At 40.9% G+C, this 24,468-nt stretch overlaps 1 protein-coding gene across 4 annotated transcripts in view; it reads left to right on the forward strand.

Moving 5' to 3' along the window:
• Nucleotides 1-13,780, forward strand: part of Pdlim5 (PDZ and LIM domain 5) — a 169,674-nt gene extending 155,894 nt beyond the window's left edge. For all 4 annotated transcript variants that reach the window (XM_027395849.2, XM_035451934.1, XM_027395852.2 and 1 more), the window contains 4 exons: nucleotides 3,670-3,850; nucleotides 5,618-5,738; nucleotides 8,425-8,540; nucleotides 10,637-13,780. In XM_027395849.2, the coding sequence (XP_027251650.1) occupies nucleotides 3,670-3,850; nucleotides 5,618-5,738; nucleotides 8,425-8,540; nucleotides 10,637-10,726 (508 nt within the window). In that variant the 3' untranslated portion in view covers nucleotides 10,727-13,780. The remainder of the gene's footprint in view (nucleotides 1-3,669; nucleotides 3,851-5,617; nucleotides 5,739-8,424; nucleotides 8,541-10,636) is intronic.
• The last annotated feature ends 10,688 nt before the right edge of the window (nucleotides 13,781-24,468 follow it).

Genomic DNA, 24,468 nt, shown 5'->3' on the forward strand with positions numbered 1-24,468 from the left:
CATGGGTGGGGCCATTCAGAGTGAAGTGAGTGTTGAGACAGACATACCATAATGACCCACCCGTAATCAGGCTCCCTTTTGTTTTTGGTTGGTTTGTTTTGTTTTGTTCTTTTTCCTTTTCTTTCTTTCTTTCTTTCTTTCTTTCTTTCTTTCTTTCTTCCTTTCTTTCTTCCTTTCTTTCTTTCTTTCTTTCTTTCTTTTTTTTGTAATCTACTGCTCAGTGTGATAAAAACTAAAATGATTACTCAAGGGAGTATAAACTGTGCTTGTTGCAGAAATCAGGTAGGAAAATTTTCAAGGAGCTCACGTGAACTTGACCCTGAGTTCTCCACGAGAATCTCACATCAGCTTCCAGAAGAACGGGATGAACGTCATGAGGCTGCTTCCTATAGCAACTGTTAATACCAGCTAAAGTGTCACACCAAACATGGCTCATCAATAATGATTCTCTGAGGATTAGGTCTGGTTCAGTACTGTGACTCACAGACCCCAATTCTTTTGTGTTCTGAGTTGGTCATAACACATACTTAAGAAAATCTAGGAGATGGGTTGTATTTTCCTTACCCAGTTATTAGATGACTGCCAACCCTACCCCCGCCCTCAGAGGAGCCTCCTCAGCTATTTGGGATTAGTAGATGTGCTCCAGGGGCAAAGCTTTCATTTCTATTCCAAGCCCACACCCATATTTGCATTCAGGAAAATACAGAGTCTGAGGTTGAACTGGTATCTTTTGAAAACTGAGTAACCGATAAAATTACTGGCCTCAAGGCCATTGAGCTTGTGATGAGGTGAGGATGTTTCCTAATGAAAAACAGCCTAGCATTGTAAAAAAATATGAATGTGTTTTAATATCCTTACAGAATGTGACAGAAACCCCAAAGTCCTACTGTCCACTGCATTATAGTCACAATAAAGTTCATCCTGCAAGTTTCTTTGACCTACACATCCAGATACCTAGTGGGTGGGAAAACTTAGAGCACTTAGAAAATTTTGTTTAGCTTTTTTTTTTTGCGGGGGGGGGGGGTGTTGGTTTAGAGACAGGGTTTCTCTGTAGCTTTGGAGTCTGTCCTGGCACTCGCTCTGTAGACCAGGCTGGCCTCGAACTCACAGAGATCTGCCTGCCTCTGCCTCCCAAGTGCTGGTATTAAAGGCGTGTGCCACCAGTGCCCGGATTTGTTCAGTTTTGAGAATGTAACTTCTTGATTGATGTTTGGTAAAGTACTTGCCAAATATATACTGAGAAAAATAAGTGAAAGAGTTTGTGGAGTGAGAGTATTTATAAAGCAGTTACAAGTAGAGGGATAGCTTACTGGATGGAGGTAACATATTTTACAATAGGTGACACACAGCCATTCCTTTTCTTTTAGAAATAATTAGCATATGCCTTCCTTGTTTGTCATTGCAAAGCTCCAGTACCTGAAGCGCTCCCCTGGTTGCCCTGAAATTTTAATAATAGTAAACTACTTACCTCAAACAAAGCAGAGTCACATGTACAAAAAAAGTATCAAATTCTTAATAAGCAGGCTAAGAGACAATAAAACTAGGAAATACTTTCTTATGCTTCACAGGGAAAAAAAGAGTTTAATTTACATCAATGTTTTCTGCTGCCTTACTCCTGCAGAAGTTAGTTCTGAGTGAACGCTAGTGTTTTTGCTAAGAAAATTAGTATGTGGATTTGGATATGCTGGTACCAGACTATTGGTAGTAGGGAGCAATGGCCAAATAGTTTTTTCTTTTTTTGTGTGTGTGTATGTGCATGTGTGTGTGTGTGTGTGTGTGTGTGTGTGTGTGTGTGTGTGTGTGTGTGTGTGTGCGCGCGCGCGCGTGTGTGTGTGCGTGTGTGTGTGTGTGTGTGTGTGTGTGTGTGTGTGTGTGTGTGCGCGCGTGTGCATGAGTGTGTGGATGCATGTACTCATGTGTTGATATGCAGAAGTCAAAGAAACACACTGGATGTGATCTACCATTCTCTGTTGTATTATGTTGAGACAAGGTCTCTCTCTCTGAGTCAGAACTCACCTTCCTGGCAAGGCCGACCAGCCATAGAGCTCTCAGGTCCTCCCTGTCTCTAGCCCCAAACTTTAGTTAGAGGCTCATGCAGCCATACTCTATGAGACAGCTATTGCAGATTTGTGTTGTCACGGGGTAGAAGCTGCTCTGCGGGATGTTCACTGCCATGGCATCCTGTTACTACTCTGCCTAGAAGTCCAGTGCTGCTAACAGTCGCCTGTGATTATCCTGTGGTACCGGTTGACAGTAGTGAGACAGAAAGCAGTCTCGGTGGACTAGAGTAATACATGGGGAAGTAGAAGCAAGCGTCAGGCCCTAGCTTTGGCTCAGTCAGTAATTGTATGACGTTTGACATATCTTTCGAATACTGTTTGGCCATGCCACTCCATTTGTTCAACTGAGTTCATAATAATTGCCCTGGTCTGTCTCACAAGAATGTTGTATGAACAAATTAGATAAGTGTAAAAGTGCCTTGGAGGTAAGGCCTTCCATGAATAAAAATTAGTGTGATGTAGCTACTGAAAAGTGTGTTTCAGAGGCTAGTCTGCTTCATCTCTGAAGGCTTCTAACTAGATAAGGCTTTGTAATGGGTTCCTGTTATGTGAATCAAGCACATCTTATCAGTCATGACTATAGTATTTAGGGGGGAAATCTCTATACAAACATTTGCTACCTTGATAAAAATACACATTAAAAACATTAAAATCAGTCTTAACTGCCCATCGTGTATATAGGTCGTACCTATAATCCTAAGTACTTGGTAGGCCGAGGCAGAGAGGTTCATGAATTCGAAACTACCCAGGACTGACTGCCTATTCAGGCCAGCTTAGGCTACAAAGTAAGATCTTGTTCCTCCCTCACCCCCAAGTCTGTCTTATTTAGAGAAAGGGAAGGAGGGATTGGTAAATGTTGGGTATAAAACTTCAATTAGGCAAGATGAATGATGTCTGGGGATTACTGTAGAACATCAGACTATGTTTGGTAGCATTGTCATGCATAGTTAAATACATTTTAGGGATAGATTTCATGTTTAAGGCTCTTAATGCAATAAAATTTAAATTAGTCATATTTGAATGAAATAAAAGCCTCCCATCAAGCCTCAAACAACTGATAGTGTACAGTTCAATTTCTGGTTAATTTAGAAGCTGAACTTGAAACATTTAATAAAGGTGAGAAATAAGCATATGACATCATGAGGGAAGAAAGTCTGAGGCGTCTCAGGAAGTCATTATTCTTAAGGATCTAACCTTGCCAAATTGAGAGTTTGTTTTTTGTTTTGTTTTGTTTTGTTTTGTTTTGTTTTCAGCTTTGCTTCCTGCCTTAGACATGTGTTGCTCTGGTGCTGCTTCTCCATCACGTTTATCGTTCTCATTTTCAGTCATGATGATGTACACAGGAATGGCCCACTGTCATGCAGTTCAAATGTGCCCTGATCCCAGGCAAATGGGAAGGAGGAGAAGGTGGCCTCTCTAGAAGGATGCCCCAAGTGCTATTATTCCTCTTCCCCCTTTTCCTCACACACAGTCTCTGCAGGGTGACAGTGCTGCCATGCCCAGTCCTGAAGAAGGAAATCAAGCAGACAGTAACCTAGACAAATGTTCTCTCCAGGCCAACACCAGACACTTTCATCTCTGAGTCAAGTTGGTCTCTTTCCTTTGGCAGGGGACCTTTCCTCGTGGCTCTGGGGAAGTCTTGGCACCCAGAAGAATTTAACTGTGCTCACTGCAAAAACACGATGGCTTACATTGGGTTTGTTGAGGAGAAGGGAGCACTGTATTGCGAGTTATGTTATGAGAAGTTCTTTGCTCCTGAATGTGGCCGGTGCCAGAGGAAGATCCTTGGCGTGAGTGTTTGAAACTACTTGTTCTTGTGTAGTGCATCCGAAAGCCATGGAGATTTTGTAATAAATCTTTCCATTATTTTTACTTTGTATTTTCTTCTTGCTTTATCAACCCTTGCTGCTTTCATTAGTTGTGTTTATTATAAAAGAAAACGAAGCAGACCTCTGAGGAGGTATATCAGACCCATGGGGTTAGCTGCCTTTGGCTTGGTCTGGTGAAAGTCTAGCCACTATGGGAAAAATGATTTACTGTGGGTGTGCTACCTTAGCAGGACCCTGTTTGCTCAGGAATGAAGAGGTCGTCCAGGACCACACACACAAACTCTCAGGACTGACACCTTTGCTGGTTTAAATTAAATTCCATAGCTTTTATAAGAGCAACCTTTCCCTACTTGTCAGAGTTCAAGCACAGGACACTGATCTCATGAAATATACCAAATTTGTAAAATGTGAAGCTTATAGTATTTTTATTTGAATGAATGTAATGTTTAAAACTGTGACTTCAGTTATGGACGTGTACATGTGATAGGAAAAACATTTCAAGCTATACTTTTTTGGCAAAAAAAAAAAAAAAGAATACATGGCCATCATGTTATAACACCCAATTTTCAATGACATTGAAGATTCAGGTGACTACTTGTAGGTGACTAGTAGTGGAGGAAAACTTGATTTTAGAAGAAACCAGTGTTCTTGGCTTTAACATGTACAAATTGGAATGGTTTTGCTTGATTCTACCTGAATTCTCAATCCGAAAATACAATAATGAAATTCTAGAAAAAAAAATGTGAATTGTGGAGAACATGCTTAAGTAGGTGTGAAACATTCAAAATAGTTTCAATTATAAATATGCTACCTAACCAACCAATCTCTATGTTATTAATTTGTACATTGCATTGGCAATAAAGGAGTATAATGGCTAGCTTGTCCATAAGTGCTGACAGATAATCAGTTAGTAGGCTATATGTCAAGGTAACATTTAGTGAATAAGCATTCTGTGAATTAATTAATAAAAGTCAAGAATGGCAAAAGTTATAAGATTCTAGGAAGTGAAAGAAAGAATTCCCATATTATTAAATATTCTCCAGAAATTATTTTTTAGTTGCTTTACCTCTTCTTAATCGAATCCTTAGAACAATTCTTGAAAAACTAACAACCCCAAACTTCTTACTGATTAAATCTCTTCCAAGTCTTGCATCTTGGAATATTTAACAGGAAGCCATTGTGGACTAGGATCCTAGCTTTTATGGTTCACACTTCACTCAGTGGAGTAAGTGCATAGTACAGTCACAGCTGATTCCCAAAAGCTAAACACTCAATGAGCTGATTGGATTATACTGATTACATTATTGCTTCCATAATGCACTGGAGTTTAGGTTTGTTTTAGTTTTTAAATGCTTTCCCCTCCTTCATGACATTTTCAAGATAATGCCATGAAAGTTTTTTAGGTTAATGCATCCTGACGCCCTTTGAAAGAAAGCAGAATGTGTTGTAGCAAACCTTTCTGTAATTCTTCCCTTATGCACTGCATGTATAGAGTTAGTAATAGCTAATATTCTTTGTTTATGGATTTGTATTTATGAAAAGCACACTTTTTACAAAAGCTTTCAATGACGTGAGAATCTTCCACTAAGCATCTCTTGTTTCTTTGATGAAAACTTCAAGACAAAGATGAAATACGTACATCTACATTGAGTTAGTGTGGTTCAACAATGAGAGCAGGTATTGATGTGTTTATTGTCATCTTTCACTCCATCCACCTTTCTATAACAGGAAGTCATCAATGCTTTGAAGCAAACCTGGCACGTGTCCTGTTTCGTGTGTGTGGCCTGTGGAAAGCCCATCCGCAACAATGTTTTTCACTTGGAAGATGGAGAGCCATACTGCGAGACTGGTGAGATAATAAGCCATTAGTGCCTTTGCTAAGAATGAAGCTAAAACGCTTACGTTTCTGTACAATTGAAAGAAAAGTTTAGGTCAACAAGGTTTCCTTCTTTTAGAGGCATTACATATTACTCTGAATATATAGCAAAACAAAAATAATAGTGACTGTTCATGACTTTCAAAATGAACATTTCCAACTTCATTATGAGCATCAAGGTTAGCATTACTTAGTAGGAAAAACATGTTCAAATCTCCAATCATTTAAAGATATAAATTCTACTCATAATGTACCGTAAAACCACTATTGCTGTAAAGAATACCAAATGGTTATAAACATGAGAAATGTTCAACATTCGAATGTTACCGCTTTGCTTTTTAAAGCTACAACCTTGAAAGTAAACGTGAAATCCTTTGCTGCCATTACTGAATAGAAAAGCAATCCTGGCTCAGATTGCTCCCTGGTGAAGATGTTTTTAATAATTTAGGGTCCAAGAGCCTGCCACTCCCTTTGCTTTGTCACCTGAACACCCAGCACTTCCTTTTCTTTTGCCACATCTGCAAGTGAGCTTTCTTACCATTTACTCCTTATTCAGATATTGCTTCCACAATGGCTATTTCAAAATATGAAACATGCTTTGCTTTATTTTGCCTCTATTAACTACCATTAACTGAATTCCCACTATTCAGTTTTACTCTTATTTTAGATTAAAATTCAAAGTGTGGTCCTAGAAGAAGGGATTTTTGCCCAGTGGTAAAGTTCAAGAGACCATCAGCTTTTGTCTGAAGCCATTTCAGCATCACTTACCTCTTTGCTCACTTCCCCTTAACCCCTTAGTTAGGAAGGGTTTGGCTCTATTCCAGATTGCTCACCAGGAAGCCCCAGAACCTCCAATAAAATGCCCCATGTGTTGTTAGCAGTTTAAGTTGGCTGTAAACTTCCTACCATCTTCAGAGTATCTCATGTTCTGCAGCTTATTTTTTCTGGTTTTTGTTTAGTTGACTGGCTGGTTTGAGAGTTTTAGAAACTTTGTAAGACATTCTGACTAACTATGCAAAAACATAAACATCTGTCTAACCTGAGAAGTGTAATGTGTTCTAAGAAATCATGATATACAAGTAATGTATTGCTAGCAGAGGGGAATCGCGGTCTAATTTTTACTCTTTTTCTTTAACCTTCAGCCAGTTCTTAGCAATGTTCCCATCTCTGTAGATTAGATGGCTGCACTGTCTACTGTCCAAACACCTAGGATTTCTTTCTCTGTTCTTCTGAAACAGAATCTTAACAAGTGATTCCTAGCAACTCTGCTGCCAGTGGATATTGGATAAGCATCTCTGCCTTTATGCCCAGCTTACTCTTACTCTTCTCCTGGATTTCCCAATAGCAGCTGCAGAGAAATTGATGCAGTGTCAACCATGGCAGTCAGATTATGCTCGTATTCCATAAATGGCGTCCACTAGAATAAGAACCATTGTCCTTGCCAAAACCCACCTTGCCAGATTTATCTCCTGCTTCTTTACATTCTGACACTGGATTTAGCCCATATCTTATCCCTTTATTTTTCTGGACATGGCTAAGATTTTATTTCTAGCTCCAGGGCCTTCATACATAAAAGTTTCATCTAACTAGAATGCTTTCAGTGTGATTCATCATGACTGTCACATACCAGAGAAGGGTTTCCTAACCCTCCTATAATGTAGTGTGTGCCTAGTTATTCTGTATCATAGCACTGGTTTTTGCTACATTGTACTTATCACAGTCTTAACTGGAACCCCATGAGACAAGCATCCACACCTGTCCTTTTTGCCTCCCCACCTCAGTGCTGCCTGGAGCACTGCCTGCTAGAGTCTGTGGAGCTGTATTTAGCAGTGGTGCTAAAGAATCTCTGCACCAGGCTGCATATTATAGAATCCCTCCCCTCCAACTATGGCTGGATTGACATTATTAAAGGCCAAAAGTTGGCTCACAGGTCAACACAGCAGCAGTGGAGTTGAATAAAAGAAAATGGAAACGTGCTGGCATTCTTTTTTAATAGTAGAGAAAGGACAAGGCCACTCTCATCAAAAGGGAATTTGTTAGTATTTTAGAGCTAACCTTCAAGTTACTCATGTTGTCTGAGTAAAGATTTCCAGAATGAAGTCATGAAATTAGAAGGAAAATATAACAAAAGAAATTGAGGCTGGTTTTATTGGCATAATCCATCTAGGAACTCGGTCACAGTACTTATTTGTGAAAGTGTCCTGAAACCTGTATTCAAAGTTTGTTCTCAGATTATACTAACTAGGCTCATTGTTGCAAATTATTGAGAGTCCTCTTACTGTACCTGGACACATCCAAGTGTACTACTGAACACTACACACAACATGATCTCCTGTTCATGCATCTGGGCATTTAAACAGAGCCATGGAACACAGGAAATATAATAAAAAATATTAAGTGTCACAATAATGCTTTCTGTGCTGAACATACATCCCAAGGTAGGCAGTGGTTCCTCTGTAGCGATTGTCCTGCCTCCCATCCAGTCCAGTGAGGAATCCCAGCCAAGCTGCCCCACCCCAGTGGATGTTGTAGTCCTTGTTTCCACTTCAGTCTTAACCTCTGTGTCTCGTTTAACTCCCATCTTACCGCTGTTTCCTGTGACCTGCCATTCCAAAGCCTCGCCATGTTTAAACTGTATCTCCCTCCTAACCTGATGCAGATTATTATGCTCTTTTTGGAACAATATGCCGTGGATGCGAGTTCCCCATAGAAGCTGGCGACATGTTCCTTGAAGCTCTGGGCTATACCTGGCATGATACTTGCTTTGTATGCTCGGTAAGTAAACTGTACTGTCCTGGTCAATGCTTAGTGCTTGATGCAAGTAATGGCACTTCGGGCTTTCAAAACCAATGAACACTGTTTTTCAGTCTTCTTAAAAGTTAGATTTGACATCATTTGGCATAAAATAAGGTCTTACCCCAGAGAAAACATAACTTTTAATGCATTCTTAACTCCAAGGAGATTTTTGCCTGTTTTAAATGTGAGTTTTTAAATTCCTTTATTAACCAGTTTATTTTTGACACATTGGCTATTTCTTAAATAAAAAACAAATTATAAAATACTGGAGAGCCAGAAAAATGGCTCAGTTTTCTTCCTGACTGAGACATAGCTCATGAATTTTCTTTTCCTTTTGAAACTATAATGAGCATGCAAAAGAATTTTACCTGTTGAACTTGCTACTTTTTTGTTTGTTTGTTTGGTTGGTTGGTTTTTTTTTTTTTTTTCCATCTTTCGAGACAGGGTTTCTTTGTGGCTTTGGAGGCTGTCTCTTGTAGACCAGGCTGGTCCCAAACTCGAACTCACAGAGATCCACCTGCCTCTGCCTCCTGAGTGCTGAACTTGCTACTTTAATGCTCTTGGTTTTGATTTTATTTATTTTTGGTGTCTACACATGTGTTTCTTTGTATTTGTATGTTTATGTGCTTGTGGGGACTGAAGGACAACCTCAAGTGTCACCCTCAGAACACTGGCCCCCTCCTTTGAGACAGGGTTTCTCATGGGCCTGGAACCCACCATTTGGGCCAGATGGACTGGTCAGAGAGCCCTCTTGTCCTCACCTTCCTAGCCCTGGGTTGACAAGCATGCATGTACCATGACACCCAGCATTTGTACATGGTTGCTGGGGATCAAACTCAAGTGCTTCATTGGCTGAGCTACCCCGGCAGCTCCTTGTGGAGACTTGGTCTCACTGTGTAGCTCTGGCTGATCTGGAACTTGCAATGTAGATGATGAGGTCAACCTTGAACTGATAGAGGTCCGCCTGCCTCTGCCTCCTGAGTTCTGGGACTAAAGTTGTGCATCACTGTACCTGGCCTTCTGTTTTTTACTTTTAGTGATTAAGATAAGTCAAAAGATTAACATTAACCTAAGATGATTTTTATAATTTAGAAAGCTAATACTCAGTAAAGATGCTCCATTCCAGTACTTGATCTTTGTTACTGCTGTTAGATTTAATATATCTACAGCATTTGATACCCATTGTATAAGAAAATAAATAACAGTAAAATCTAATGATTTCTGCAAAGCAAATAGCACTTCTTGTTTTCACTTCATCTGTTAGACTTCATAAAGTTTATAAAAAGCAGCTTTTAAATTTTAACTTCTCAGGAAAACCTTCCCACGAGCATTGTCATTTGCAAAACAGCACAAACAGCATGAAGGCAAAAGTGTGGGTGGCCTCACCACAAAACCACTCAGCAGGCCGAGGCTGCCCAAGATGTTCACTGTAGAATCAAGTTAAATCAGTTCTTTCAGGAATGAATGGTTTTATCCAGGAAGTGAATCAGAATCAGACTATTGGGACTGGAGAGATGGCTCAGTGATTAAGAATACTTTCTGCTCTTGCAGAGGGCCCGAGTTTGGTTCCCAGGGTTCTCAGTGCATTTGGCCTCCCAAGGCACCTGCCCTCACATGCACATACCATACTCAGACTCATACACTTAAAAAATATAAATTAAAAAAATAATAATCTATGGCCAGCATACAATAGGACAGATTGACATTGGGTTTGGTCATGCTTGGCAAAGCAGTTGAGCTATTTCTTTTTGATGCTTTAATTGTGTGTAAAAGTAAACATTCAAAAGATTGATTAGAATTTGTATTTGATGTATTAAAGTCTTTGTTAGGACTGAGTGCTTCCCTCTAGGTAAAGAAAAGCCATCATCAGTGATTTAAATAAATCATACTATGTTACACACAAATAAAAGGTCATTGCTTTTCCAAGAAGTCATGAAATGCCATAGGAATCATGAAGTGTCAGGGAGTCTCACTCAGCGGTGGTCTTACTCGTTCACGAGTAAGGAGAGTCACTCCCCTTTGGGAGATCTGATTTAAATGGTGACACTCTTATAAGCAGTGCTTCTCTTTTGCAGGTGTGTTGTGAAAGTTTGGAAGGGCAGACGTTTTTCTCCAAGAAGGACAAGCCGCTTTGCAAAAAGCATGCTCACTCTGTGAATTTCTGAAAAGTCAACAGTTCCAGGAAATGGGAGAAATTTGAAGAAAAGGGGGGAAACTAAAATTACCGTTTAATTTTTAGTTTTAATATTTATATGGAGTTCTAAAATAATAGTAGCCCTGGATGGATAAACTCTAACATTAAAACCAAGTCTGTGAGAAAGTGTTTGCCTTCAGAAAGTCACAGATGGTTTGGGATTTATTATGACTAGCCTGTGTTTTCTGCCCATGAAGTAGCCTTTATAAGAATCAATTTCCTGACTACTAAATTCATCTTAGAATAAATTAGCAAAGAATTACATTTTAGAATTAAAAACTCTAGCGTCTATGCTGAAGTGATTATTTCTTTCCTTGTTGGGTAGCTTTGAGAATCCACAGAAGGCAATACAAGTGCCTTAAACTTTACAAATAAGAATAATTGTTTAATAAGCCCACTTTATCTTTAAAATAGTAAGTAGGAGTTTAAATAAATTTCATGAATAGGTGGTATCTTTTTCTTTGGTCTTATCATTGGTCCTTTTAGTAAGACCGTCCAAGGAAATTTTTGATCAAAGTGTGTCATGTCCTAAGAGATGCTGTGATTTCTTAAGTTCTTCCAAAGGCTGTCGGGTTGCTTGAAGGTCACAAATGCCGACCTCCCTTCAGATGGGGCACTTTGTTTGCATTGGGTGTGGCTCACCACCTGGGCCAGGCTGCCCTGCTTCTCATCTCTTATGCTGAGCTGAAGACAATTCAATAGTGTTAGATACTAATAGTCTTCCCTGCCCCCGCCCCAGAGAGCAGGTAGAGGACAAAGGAGCTAGAAATTGGGGAAATAAAGCAATTGTACCTGGAAAGTAAAAAGAACAACTTCCCCTTTCAAATAATAAACTGCTTAGTTTTTACAGTTGTGTCACTGACTGAAGATTCAAAAATTTCCTTGCCCAGTAATTTTTTTGGATTGAGGATTATGATAAGATCCAAGTTTGTGTTGTTACTGTGTTTTTTGCTTATTTGGAGTTATTCTGGGGTTTTGTTTGCTGGTTTTTGTCTGGTATCCTTTTCTATCAGTAAGAAGTAAATCCCCTCCAATTGTGTGATCATCTGGCCTTTGGTAATACAGGGGCAACCAGAATACATTACTTACATTGTCCTGTCATTTGTTCTCCACCGTTGGGCAGAGCATTGTTTAGGTACCGCTTGTAGTCAGGAAAGTGACTGTGAGAAAGCCATGCAGTGTGGATCACTGCCCAGTGAGAAAACAAATCGTGGCATTTAATACTTTTCTCTTTGTTTCTACAATGAATGAAAGCCCATGATCCTTCTGAGTTGTAGCTAAATCTGTTGGGAGCATGGTGCTTTCAAAATTCAAAGTGCCCCAGTTCTTGCTGCCCCATCTTTCAAGAGCACCTGTGCGTGCGTGCGTGCGTGCGTGCGTGCGTGCGTGCGTGCGTGCGTGTGTGTGTGTGTGTGTGTGTGTGCGCGAGTGTGCGCGTGCACACACGCACTACACAGGAAGTCTTAGGCTACAGTATTTGTTTAACCTTCCTAAGAACTTTCAAGATAATTGAAAGCTGCTAATTTATGCTCTAGTAAATTTATGTGATATGCAGATAATCTCGAACTGAGGGTTGAATGAACAGGAAGGTTGACACACATCACAAACCAGAAGCCTCTCCAGTAGCAGCCCAGACTGCCTCCTCACCTGTGCTTTTCGGGAGGCAGGGAGTGTCTTCAGAATCAGTGCTGGGACTTCATGCATTAGATGTCATTGCTGCTTCAGTGACCAATGGCAGACTCACTGGCTTGGGTGCATTCCTTCTGATCTAAATATCCAGTTTTGACTATACTACAAAATAAGTTGGTGACTTTTTTATGTAAAAGTTTTGGTTTGTCTTTTAGATGATATGCCATGATAATATTTGACAACTCATTGGTATTTGCATATTCAAAGAATTTTCTTTGACTTGGATTTCTTACGAAGTTATCTTTCTTTAAGGATCTCATTTTTATTGAACCTTTATTTCTCTGTTATTTGTGGAATACAATGCTGCATTTTATAATGTTGTATTTCTCTAAATTTAATTCCTAACAGGCTGGTGTGGCTTGCTAATTTGGCATTGTGTCTTTATTCTTGGCCTATCATGTTGTACGGCAAGTTTTGTATCTGTTCCTAACACAGTAGCTCCTGGGAGATGAGTTCTCACCGTAATCAGAAGCGTGTCTGCAGTGAAGCCCAGCTTGCCTCGTTACCAGCATGGAGCTCTTAGTACCTGGCACAGCACTTTACTCTTCTGGCAAGCTCCCTGCATATTTATTATAAGTCTTCTGTGTCAGTAGCATTTTTCTCATTATTACTGTAGAACATTTTTTCTCATGCTAGATGTTTATTTTGAAGACTGTACTTGATAAGCCTCATATGAAAACAATAGTATATGATTGTGCCTTATTCAATTTCTCATTTTTAAGACTTTGGTGGGTCCATATGGATAACCATTTCTGTAATTGTTCTGGATGACTGTTGCCTGTTGAGGTAGCAGTCTTTGCTTAGCGACTTCATGTTTCCCATTGGTAGGGTTACTGTCACCATGTAAAGCTAAAGCCTAATTATTTGGCCACAGTATTAAAATAAAAGTAAGCGTTTATCTTTCAAATATCGATATAAAACTGTGTTCAAAATTATCTGCACCAAAGTCTACTCCTTTCAAGGAGCCCTAGGCTACAAGCGCTTCTGTAGAAAAGTGATTGCCGCAGTGTGAGTCCAGTGTTACATCAATATTTTTTGGCATTTGCAGTTCAGCCATCTCCTTTGGAGCAGGGGAAGACAGAATAGTTTTACACAAATGGATGCTCATTTCAGTCTGTCCCTCACCTCCAAACGTCTAAGTTATTGGATCTAGACACTTAATATGTAATTTGCCATGCCTTTCAATTATTGTCTTTTGTTTCTTTGCATTTTTAAGTTTCTGTGTAGCTTCTCTTTTGCTTTTGGATATGTTTTCTAATTAAAAAATTCACACAAGAAATATAATCTGTATAGTGATACCTAATGAACTCAATAAACAACTGCAATGATGTCCACACACGCCTGGTTTTTCTCTCTGGCTGGTATGTGGTTTCACTTAAGTGAACATGGGGAGATGTCACGTTCCATCCTCTTAGGACCAGAGGTGTGTTAACCTCTCAAGAGCCTCTGCCACTGTTTTGACCAACCCCAATGCCCCGAAACAGGATATTTGAAAATACTCCATTTACTCTATTAGTTACCTTTTGTGCTTTGCATATATAATGTATGTAAGACATGTTTGTAAGTTAGTAGATAAGCTGTCTTTTAAATATGTTTATTGCTGAAATTAATCATTGGAATACTTAGTATCAAGCCTTGTTATGTCACAGATCATAAGCAGAGAACAAATTCCCTGCTCGTTTCATTTGGCATGAGCCAGGATATGAACAGCTCAGTTCAGTCTCATTAGCTGACTGGTCATTAAGAGGTAGACTCACTCACATCTTGCTCGTTTGTTTATCAGCTTGGGGGAGAATTTTTTCTAACTGTATAAATTAAGAGGGATGTCTGTGTCTCGGGCTGTACTTTGGGAATGGGAGAGAAACTCAAGTCTATTTTGCCCACAGTATATTAAACTCCAGAAGCCAAACTTTTAAGGGCATCGAGTCTGCATCTGACATTTTAATAGCTGCTGTTTGGTTTCTGTCAATCACGTCATTGCACATTAAAATACACCGACAGAATAAGAGATCTGTCATTCCTTCGTTAAGAAACAGTAATCCAGTACAAGATTTATAGGCTTACGTCTCAACTATGTGTTCACAATAAACCCCCCTTGAGTGCTGAAACCAGAGCAAGCTCCCTGCCAGTCAGTGTTTTCGACTAACATGTCCCCAATAGAAGATTATCAAAGGTTTTCTAACTCAACTACATATAAAAAATCCTTTGGCCAGCAAAAGCTTAATTTAGGTTGGCAGTTTCCCTTTCTGAGTACTCTCAGACAAGATCTTGGTTATATCAGAAACACATAGGCACTGATGTATTATTAGCAGGCCTGGTGTTAATTAGGGAGAATTACCAGAAATAGTTTGCCTTGTGGAAATTTATTACAGAATCACACTTGACTGATGGCAGAATAGGAGTTGCTGAGAGAGAGCAGCTCCCACTCATAACCACTAATTAATAGGGTGCCAAAATTCCGCAGAGAAGGTTTCATCCCAAGTGTGGGAGCCTCACAGGGAAAATGGTTCCTGTGCAGTACTTAAAATTTAACAGAGGAAAGGAACCGGACACATGGCTACCTAACAGAATAGCAGGCTGTGGGGGCATGGGCTATGTGAATGAGAGGGCTTAACTCCGTAAGTGCCGAGCTCCAGAGTGGCCTGCGAATATAAAAGGGTTATACATTGTGTTTTGTTTCCTGACCAGATCTCACAATGTAGCCCAGGCTGACTTGAAACTTGAAATCCTCCTTCTCCTCCCTTAGTCTCCTGAGTCCTGGGATGCCATAATGCTAACCTCATGCATATTGTTAGTTTTTAATATGGCAAGTGTCTGCTTCCTAAGTTTGTTTTATGAAGAGAACTTGGTGCTCACAATGTTGTGTGTGGTATGTCATCAAATTCCTATTCTTGATTCTATAATTTCCAGGCTGTCTATATAGGTGGCGGGATCACACAGCGCTTAATAAGAAAGGCGTGGCTCCTACCCTTGCGTATGGAGAAGGAGGACAAGGTGCATCTAATGATTGGCACTAATGGAGGAGCGCTGGGGGAGCCCTCCTAAATTACAGCTTGCCAAGAAATCAATTTTTTTCCTGTCTGTAACTGCATGTAATTACACACAATAAAGCTTGGAGCCATTATTTAGTGTAGAATAAAACATTTCCATGTCAGAAAACCACTGATCACTGATCACTGACCTCAGGGAGAAAAATAAAATGATTTACAATTCACAGAGGGGCTAACTCTTCAATTTCTCAGTTATGGTAAATGCAGTTCCCAAGGAAAACAACTTCTGTGCCAACCCCAGATATGATTGACAGAATCCTTGGCGTTCATGTTTCAAAAGACAGTTTCTGTCTCTGTGTCCAAAGTGTTCTAATTAGTTTCCAACTTAGTTTTTCAATTTCATATTCTAAACTCATATTTCTCCTAATTCAAATATAACTTATTTTTTCTTCTCTTCGCCTCCCCCCATCTTTTTGTCTTTGCTTGTCCCCCCACACAGCTGGTGCCCCTGTAATTGACTGAAAAGTCTCCTTGTTTCCAGTATTGAGATCATCATTGATACCTTTCAGTGCCCCTTGTGCTTCTGACACTAGCGTATCACTAATAACCTCACTTTTCTCTAGAGCAGTGGCCCTCCAGTGACATCATAGCTCATTGGTTTTGGCATAAATAAAAGTTTCCTTTTGTGAAACCCTATGTTGACATCATTCTGACTCGGACGCTTTGTCCATGTTTGCTTGAGAGCGCTCTCAATCTGCATCCTGTATGAAGTAGAGAGCTGAAAGCATCCAGCTTCCTTAACTATGAACTTGGCTGTGTTAAATTGATTCTGTTTTAGCACTTGATGCTTGTCATTGATTCTTTGTTAAATGATTATTCTACTCCAGAAAGGTTTTGTTTTGTTGTTTTGTTTTTGTACCATTTTGAGGTTTTTTTTTTTTTTTTTTTTTTTTTTTTTTTTTTTTTTTTTTTTAATGAATTTAACTAGCAGGTTGGGAGGTACTTCGTTCTTGAGAAGGGATTCTAACTCATGCTCATCTGTCTTGGCCTGCTTATTCCTGATCTTGCAAACTTTGATGCCTTTTAACAAAGCCAACACCGTTTATAATAATATAAGTTAAAGCCAGAGGCAGTGTGTGTTTGCTTCTCTCTGTTGCATTAGTCTGGGTCCAATCAGAACAGGAACCACATAGTAATTTAATAGAAGTTAAGGAATTTGGTTTAATGAATGATTAAACAGATACAAGAGAGCAACGTAATGTTGCAAATATACAGACAAGTCTAAAGGATAACAAAGGGCTGGAGAGAGAGCTCAGTAAGTACTTGGCACAAAAAGGAAAACCCAAGTTCAGCCCCCAGCACCATGTAGAAAAGTGTAGTGCAGGTACAAAACTGTAACTCAACACTGAGGAGAAAGATGTATTTCTGAGGCATTCTGGCCAGCCAGCTTGGCCTAATCTACAATGGGAGAACCTGTCTCAAATCATGTACCCAGGAATGTAAAATATATATGCAATAATAAATAAATAAAACAGTAGGGGGCAGCTTGAGGAGGCCTGTCCCTATGGTGAGGGCTCACACCTTGTGGGAGACAGTGGTTTCAGTTCACCAAATGACAGATGTTCTTTGTGTTGCTGAAGCCAGAGCTCAGCCTCAATTCTAAGCACCAAGAGGGGTGGATGCACAAGGGGCTGGGGTAGAGAGTAGGATGGCAAGAGGCCACTGCAGGTTGTGATGGAGCCCAAGCCAGGGATGTGATGTTGAAAGGTGTGCACTCAGGATTCAAGGTTGGGCATCATACCATCGCATAATCACCACACATGCAGCGCATTGGACCACGTAGAAAAGCAAAATGCAGCACCCCAACCAGAAGAGTTGCTCCTTGCTGCTGCAACATGCATCTTAGGACAGTAAAGCTTAACACCATGACTACAAGAAAGGAGAACTGCTTTGAGTCCAGTCCAGTGTATTAGAGCAAACACCGAAAGGGAAATTTGGAGCTGGGAAGTCAATAAAGTTACTGACATTGGATTCAAAGGAAAACAAAATTGTCCATTAAACTGACTTCCATAATTATACAGAACGTTGTGCATATTGATGAATGGCAAAGCCAAACAAGCTGAGGCCGGAGCTCAGTAGTTAAACAACCTAGCACACCAAAGGCCTGGGCTTAACATCGCAGAAACACAGTTGAACAAGAAATTCTAGCCTGGTGTAGGAGTTCACACGTGGAATCCTGGCACTCAGGGGACTGAGGAAGGAGAATTGCCATGATTTTAAGGACAGCCTATACATAGTGTAACCTTATTCTAGGCCAACCAGGGCTGCCATGGAGTAAGACCTTATTTAAAAGAAATAATAATAGTAATAAAAGAGGGACGGAGATGTGGCTTAATTCCCAGAATACTTGTCTAGCCTAGAATTTCACAAAGCCCCAGATTCAAGTTCCAGCACAGTGGTCCATGCCGATAACCCCCAGCACTGGAGAGGTAGAATCAGGGGCTCAAGGGCTGAAGGTGTCTTTTGTCTTACACAGACCACCCTGGGTTACGTGAGAAAAATGAAGGGGAGGGGAGGGAAGAGATGGGGAGAAGGAAAGGGAAAAGTAAACAGCAAAACCTACCTCGTTCTTTATTGCCAAAAATCCTTTGATAGTGTACCTTCAATGTAAAGTTATTTCCACATTGCACTAATATGTTTTTCAGTCTGTCCTTCAAATGGCAGTTCTCATTATTTAAGAAACTAGTTATGTGTGTACTCGGACATGACCAAAGAAGGTTTTGCATGCATTCATACTCTATCATAATGCTTTTCATATATGGAAAGGGTTGGAACATTTGTTACTCATTGGTGACTTCAGTGTACTGGAGTTCTTTGGTGTGAACCTCAATTGGTATTACATATGCACATTAATCACTTTCATAGCCCTGTCCCAGAAAGAACATCAAGGGCTCCCCTCTGCAGTAAAGGATGAGAGGGTAGATGAAGTCTTGTCTAATCAGGAGTTGTTGTAAACACATTGTAGTTTGTGTGGTGTCCTATCTGTTACCTGAGGAAACACTAGTGGCTCAAAGCACTCACTACCTGTAATGAAGTTTTACTTTTTTTACCAGTCAGTTCCATCCTCGTATCAATATGATGGTGAATCAATAGAATATAACCGAAATACAATGTCTCTGAAGACCAGTTTAAGTTATTGTCACAAACAATGATAGTCATGTATTTTTAATCCATATTAGAAATTAGGAAATGAAATAGCTCTGAGAAGTTCTTTTCTAAAAGTACACACCTACAACCTGGAAAACTTGAAAGTCGATTTTTTTACTAGACTAGGGAGAAAATACATTTAGTTTGAGTTGCTCTTACTTTTATAGCTATGTAATAGCAATGCTGGTGTCAAGAAAGACACCACTTTCATGGAGCACACAGCACTGAATGCTGTATCCACCCAACGTGCAGTTGCCTGTTGCACAGATGTCAATATTTGGGAGTCTTGCACAGGACCATCTGTTCTTCAAGGGTATTTGTGAAGCGATAGTCCTCTCTGCAATGTGCCATTTGCTGTCCTTTCTGCTTTCGCCACATTTCACAGTGCACACGCTGTGGTGCTAAACAGCCACAGGACTCATGAGAGAGAATTGATCTGAAGTGTACGTAACACCAAATGTGATTATTAACTAATTAGAAAACTGCAGGGAATGCAATGAATGTTGCTTCCTCACAGCGAAGTCCATGATGCTGTATATGAGATGGTAGAAAACGAGGCAGCATGGCTGGCACCCAGTAATGCTCCCTTATCTGTGTGCAATTAGATCCCAGTGTGACACTGAAGAATGAAAGATGGGAACAGTAGAGGGAGCAAAACTGCAGAGTACACTGTAAAGGTTGCAGAGATCTGGTTTTATTCAATCAAGATGAAACCTCTGCTGTTTCATAATGGCTCACACCGGTGCTAAGTCCACCGAAGCAAAGCTGGAAAATCCAGCTGCCCACACATCTGTTTTGCATGAGCCCTCAATCATCAGCCGACACTTCTGCCGTAGCAGTGGCTGTCTGGGTAGGATATGGCTATGTGACTTTCTAAACGATCACTCTGGAAGACATCGGAACAACATTCATGCATGCCATGTCCTGTGCCCAGAAATTATAGACTTGTCTGGGTGGTGTTAAGGATTTGACCTATTGAGTGTTCTCACACCTGCTTCTTACATTCAACTCGTTAATCCTTTGTTCAGAAAATGAGACATTGTGAAATATGTGGACGGGCTGCTATGACTTAAATCCTAAGTGTTTAGGCTCTTAATCTGGCTGAAGCTAAAATAACACTGATGGAATAAAGTGTGGTTTGGACTTCTATTGCATCCATTATGCTTTAGAAACCTAACTGCTTACACTGAGCTCTGCAGTTGGTTAGAGTGTCTGCTTGGGCTCCAAGGGATGAGCATTCCATTTAGTTACTTACTCCAAAATAATTTTCTCAGTTTGATTTTTGAGACAGGGACTTGTGTGACTCCACCCAGCCTCAGACTTGCTATGTAGCCGAAGATGGCCTTGAATTTCTGATCCTCTTGTCTGTATGTCCTAAGCTCTGGGATTATAGGTATACCACCCATGCCCTGATGAATTGTTTTGAGTTTATTTTCCCACATTTTCATACACACACACACACACAGACACACAGACACACACACACACACACACACACACACACACACTGTACTTTGATAATATCCCCCCAGTATCTTCTTATTCCTTTACCTTCCTTCCCACCATGACTCCCTCCTACTTTAATGTCATGTTTGGTGTGTTCATGGCCTACTGCATTCAGTTCAGGCTGCTACACGATCTTGGGTGGGTTTATTCACTTGAACAAGGACAACTTCTCGGGAGCTGCACTACTGTGCGCTATCACTCCCCCTTCCCTTTTTATATGAAAAACTCATTTAAGAGTCTCTTGAAAGGATTGTAATAAGATTGACTCCTTCAACTAATGAGTCTTATACAGCAGTATGACAAGGAACCACTGGAATATGACCAAGACCAGCTTAAACTGTTGTCAAAGTGAAATAAATAACCAATGATAACAGAATATAGGAATTATGCCTAAATATGTAAGTCATATGCTTAGAGGGGAGAAGATCTTAGTTAGAAGAACACAACACTGGAACTTGAGAGGCCTGGGCATTGTGAATGTTGACTACACTCAGATGGAACTTATGCCTAAGTCTCCCATAGGCTGGCCAACAATTTGCTTTTTAAAAAAATTATCAGCCAAATTGTACATGAGCACTTTGGGAGTAGAGGGAAAGGAGAAAGGATGCAGTGGAAGAAAACTGCCTGCAGAGATGGGACTCTCCAAATGCTTTTGTCCCCTGGCCCTGCTCTGCCCTCTACACAGTCTCCCCAGTCTCACTTAGAATGGCAACCCCAACCAAACTGCTTACCAGTGTCTCCAGTTCAAACCCGTAAAATTCCCAATCTCAACTCATCTAGTGACTAATCATTCTTTCTGCTCTCTAACATTTCCAGAGTGATGCTTGAGACTTCCCAAGGACTGTGCCAGTCAACTGACGTGTTTCCTGTTGGTTTTTTTTTTAATTGATATTCTCTTGTTTAATAAATTTGAGACCTTGGGAGAGTGACAGAGCTCCTTGAGCCTGCATTCTCTCAATGATGTCACCTGACCCTCTTGGAGAGATTGCCAGTGTTCAACAAAGGTTATGACATTTAAGTGAGGTAGTATGTCTCTAAAACACAAAGGAGCCCACACAGTCCTGTCTCCTACGAGACAAAGATGCATTATACATAAAACAAAAGATCTAACCCTGTGTCTAGGAAATACTCTTACAGAATATGTGAAAAAAAAACTGAACTGAGTTTTGTGATCCCTGCAAGGATTTCAGGTTACCATCAACCGTCTATCTTGGAGATTCATAACGTGCACTTTAGCTGCAGAGTTTTGCCACTAACTTATAATGATTAATAGTTGTAATGTAGATTTTCCAAAGACATTTTTTGACCATGTATTACTTTACGTGATGGACACCTTTTCTTCTTGTTCAATAATCAATTAATTGTGTTTGTGTGAGCTTGTGCATGCGCATGCACATGCCACAGTCAAAGTATGACTCTTTGGAGTCCTTTCTCCCCTGCCACCTTGTTGATATGAGAATCTGAATCTCACTCAGGTTGTCAGTCCAGCCTAAAACTGTTCTTTGTGGCCTGAGCCACCACACCACCTCAAGGATGCCTGTTCTACATAATGCAGTTTGGGAAAGTTTGGCCTTCCTCTCTTGTAGGTCGTCTGTCCTTTGCTGAGCTGAGCTTCATGTTTTAGACCAGTGGTTCTCAAGAGGGCTCTCAAAGCTTCTGGAGGGAGGGCTTTGCCTTGCCCTGCATCTCTGGCCTTAACCCCCGGCTTTCTGAAGTAGTAGGTCTGGACCAAGTAGGTCTGCCTCTTTCCTGGGGAAGCATACCCTGCCACTCAGCAGCCAGAACCAGCTCCTTGAGAACCCCTCCAACAACTGCATGCAGACCATCCCTTTTCACCACAGTGAGTGTCTTGAAGCTCTTTTTCCATAAGAGGCTGAGGCACCTCTCCAATCAGCCTAATTCAGTAGGAGTGGAGGGGTGCTTATTATCGCATTTCTAACAAGGCCCAGGTGACCTGCTCTGACCACGGAGGGCTCCAGCATCAGGCAACAACATAACAACCCCTTCCTAGCCTGCTGGTGGTGATTAATCTCTCTCTCCTTTGTGTCTACTAAAATCAGAGAATTCACACTTAGACTTCTGAAAGTTAGATGCTTAGAAAAATACAATCTACATTGGGAATTTCACAAGTTCCTCCCCCCCCCCATGGTTTTCTTTGAAGAGTTTTATGGCAGGATAAGGGTGAGGGGTGAAAGAGTTGACAGACCCGATTTGCCTGAACCAGAACTCCAAATGCCTGCAATGACCATGAACCAAAATGAGAGTTTGCAATTTGGTTAAATCACACGTGGCATTATTTTCCCCACCATTCTTTTTTAAAGGAATCCCCAACCTTTTATGACTATCCCCATCGTTAAACTTCCTGGACCAATACATCGACATCTCCCTCGAAAACCAAAGTGACGAATTCTGCAGGCTGCCAGGTCTTTCTCTTGCTCTAGATGTGGCACTGCACCAGATCTGACCATTGCTTTCTTCTTATGCTCTCTAGTTTTATGTTAACAAGCCAGAGTCATTTTTGAAGAGGGAATCTCAATTGAGATTGCCCCCACCTGTCGACACTAGATGGGCTTTACAGGCACACCTGTGATGAGTTTTCTCATTGATGACTGCTGTGGGAGAGGTCCAGCTCACTGTGGGCGGTGCCATCCCTGGGCTAATATACTTGGCTTTATAGGAAAGACTGAGCGAGCCAGGAGATGCAGGCAGTAAGTAGCTTTCCGCCATGGCTTCTGTGTCAGTTCCTACATGCTGGTACCTGCCGTGACCCCTCGGTGATAGATTGTGATATGAAACTGTAAGCTAAAATAAGCCCTTCCTTCTGCAAGTTGCTTTTAGTCCTATTTTATCACAGCAATAGATATCCTAACAATGGTACTTCTCTGTGTCTCCACACTGATTAGTAACACGTGACGTATCCTTTTCAGAGACCAGCATCTGAACAAGCAGCAGAGAGGGCCTATCATGGGTTTCTTGACCTTTTAGGTGAAGGTAGTTTTAACTTGGAAAACGTGGAAGGAATGCCATATTTGATCACCCACTTTGCTAGAAGGCCTTGTGAATGTTTCCTATTCTAAGATGAAAAGCACAGTGGGCCTGTGCTGTATGGTACACAGTCATTCAAATTCCCACAATGACACTGGCTTCTCTTTAAGAATAAGTTAGTTTTTGTTTTTAATTATTAAGGCGGCCTTTCCCCGCCTTAAAGCTAACAAGCTGATTTCCCCCACTTTCACCCTCCAAATTATTGAAACTTGCTTTACTCCTGGTAAAAGGACCACAGCCGGTGTGTGTGTGTGTGTGGGGGGGTGTATAGTGGGGATGGGGGGTGTAGTGGGGAGGTCCTGGGAGTTGTTTTGTTTTCTTAGCTGTCTTGTGCAAATGAACTGAAGGTTTAACACTTAGGTACTGTTTGAAGATGTAATGCAACAGAGCTCAGAGTGGGGTGTCTGGGAACCCCCTTACTCAAGGCCCCTTCAGTACAGCTGTCCTGAGAGCTGCAAAGCTAAAACTTTGTTGTTATGGGCTTAGGCCCAAACAAACCCATGCCTGTTCTGGTATGTAGATTATGTTCTCCAAGGACAGCCCTCTCACTTATTCCATGTCCATCTGTGGGACCTTTGGGTTTCAATCATTCCTGCACCATGTCCCATTCTAAAGCTGCAGCTTGTTATATGATATAGTGCCTTGTCACTTAACAGCAAGCTCTGGCAAGTTTGAACCAACCCTGTTCCTCCTGCAGTCCCTAGCTATAGTGGAGCCTCTGTCCTCGGGGACCTTGCTGTGGGACCACCTTGCAGGCGTTAATACTTTTCCCACTAAACCTGCTTGGATGGAAGCCAGCTTGAATGTTGCATTCAACCGGGTGATGGAGATTCCAGGATGCCGTTTAGTTCGGAGCCACAGAGTGCAAAATTGCATCTCTCTGGAATCTATGCTTGTCCTTTTCCCTCTCTGACTGCCCACATTCTGGGAGGTGACTGTTAGTATGGTTTCTTCCAGTGCAATGTTACCTGCACCTGTTTTGGAGCTCCCTTCATTCCTGAGGACTCAAAGCAGTTTTTAAGCCTAAATGTCTTGTAGAAAATGGGTAAGTAGAATCACCTCTAATTTACACAGCCTGCCCAAGAGGTGGAGAATACATATGTACTGCTGAATCTAAGTGTAATTAGCAAGTTTAACGAGGAGATAATTTTCACCAGAACCCTCTCGCATATTCGCCCACATGGACTCACTTGATTAGGGAACTAGAGTGGTATTATTTTCCAGGCAGCTAAGAGAAAAGTGTTCCGTGTCCTACAGTCAACTTAAGACATAGTGT

The sequence above is a fragment of the Cricetulus griseus genome, assembly GCF_003668045.3.
Source record: "Cricetulus griseus strain 17A/GY chromosome 1 unlocalized genomic scaffold, alternate assembly CriGri-PICRH-1.0 chr1_0, whole genome shotgun sequence".
Taxonomy (NCBI): Eukaryota; Metazoa; Chordata; class Mammalia; order Rodentia; family Cricetidae; genus Cricetulus; species Cricetulus griseus.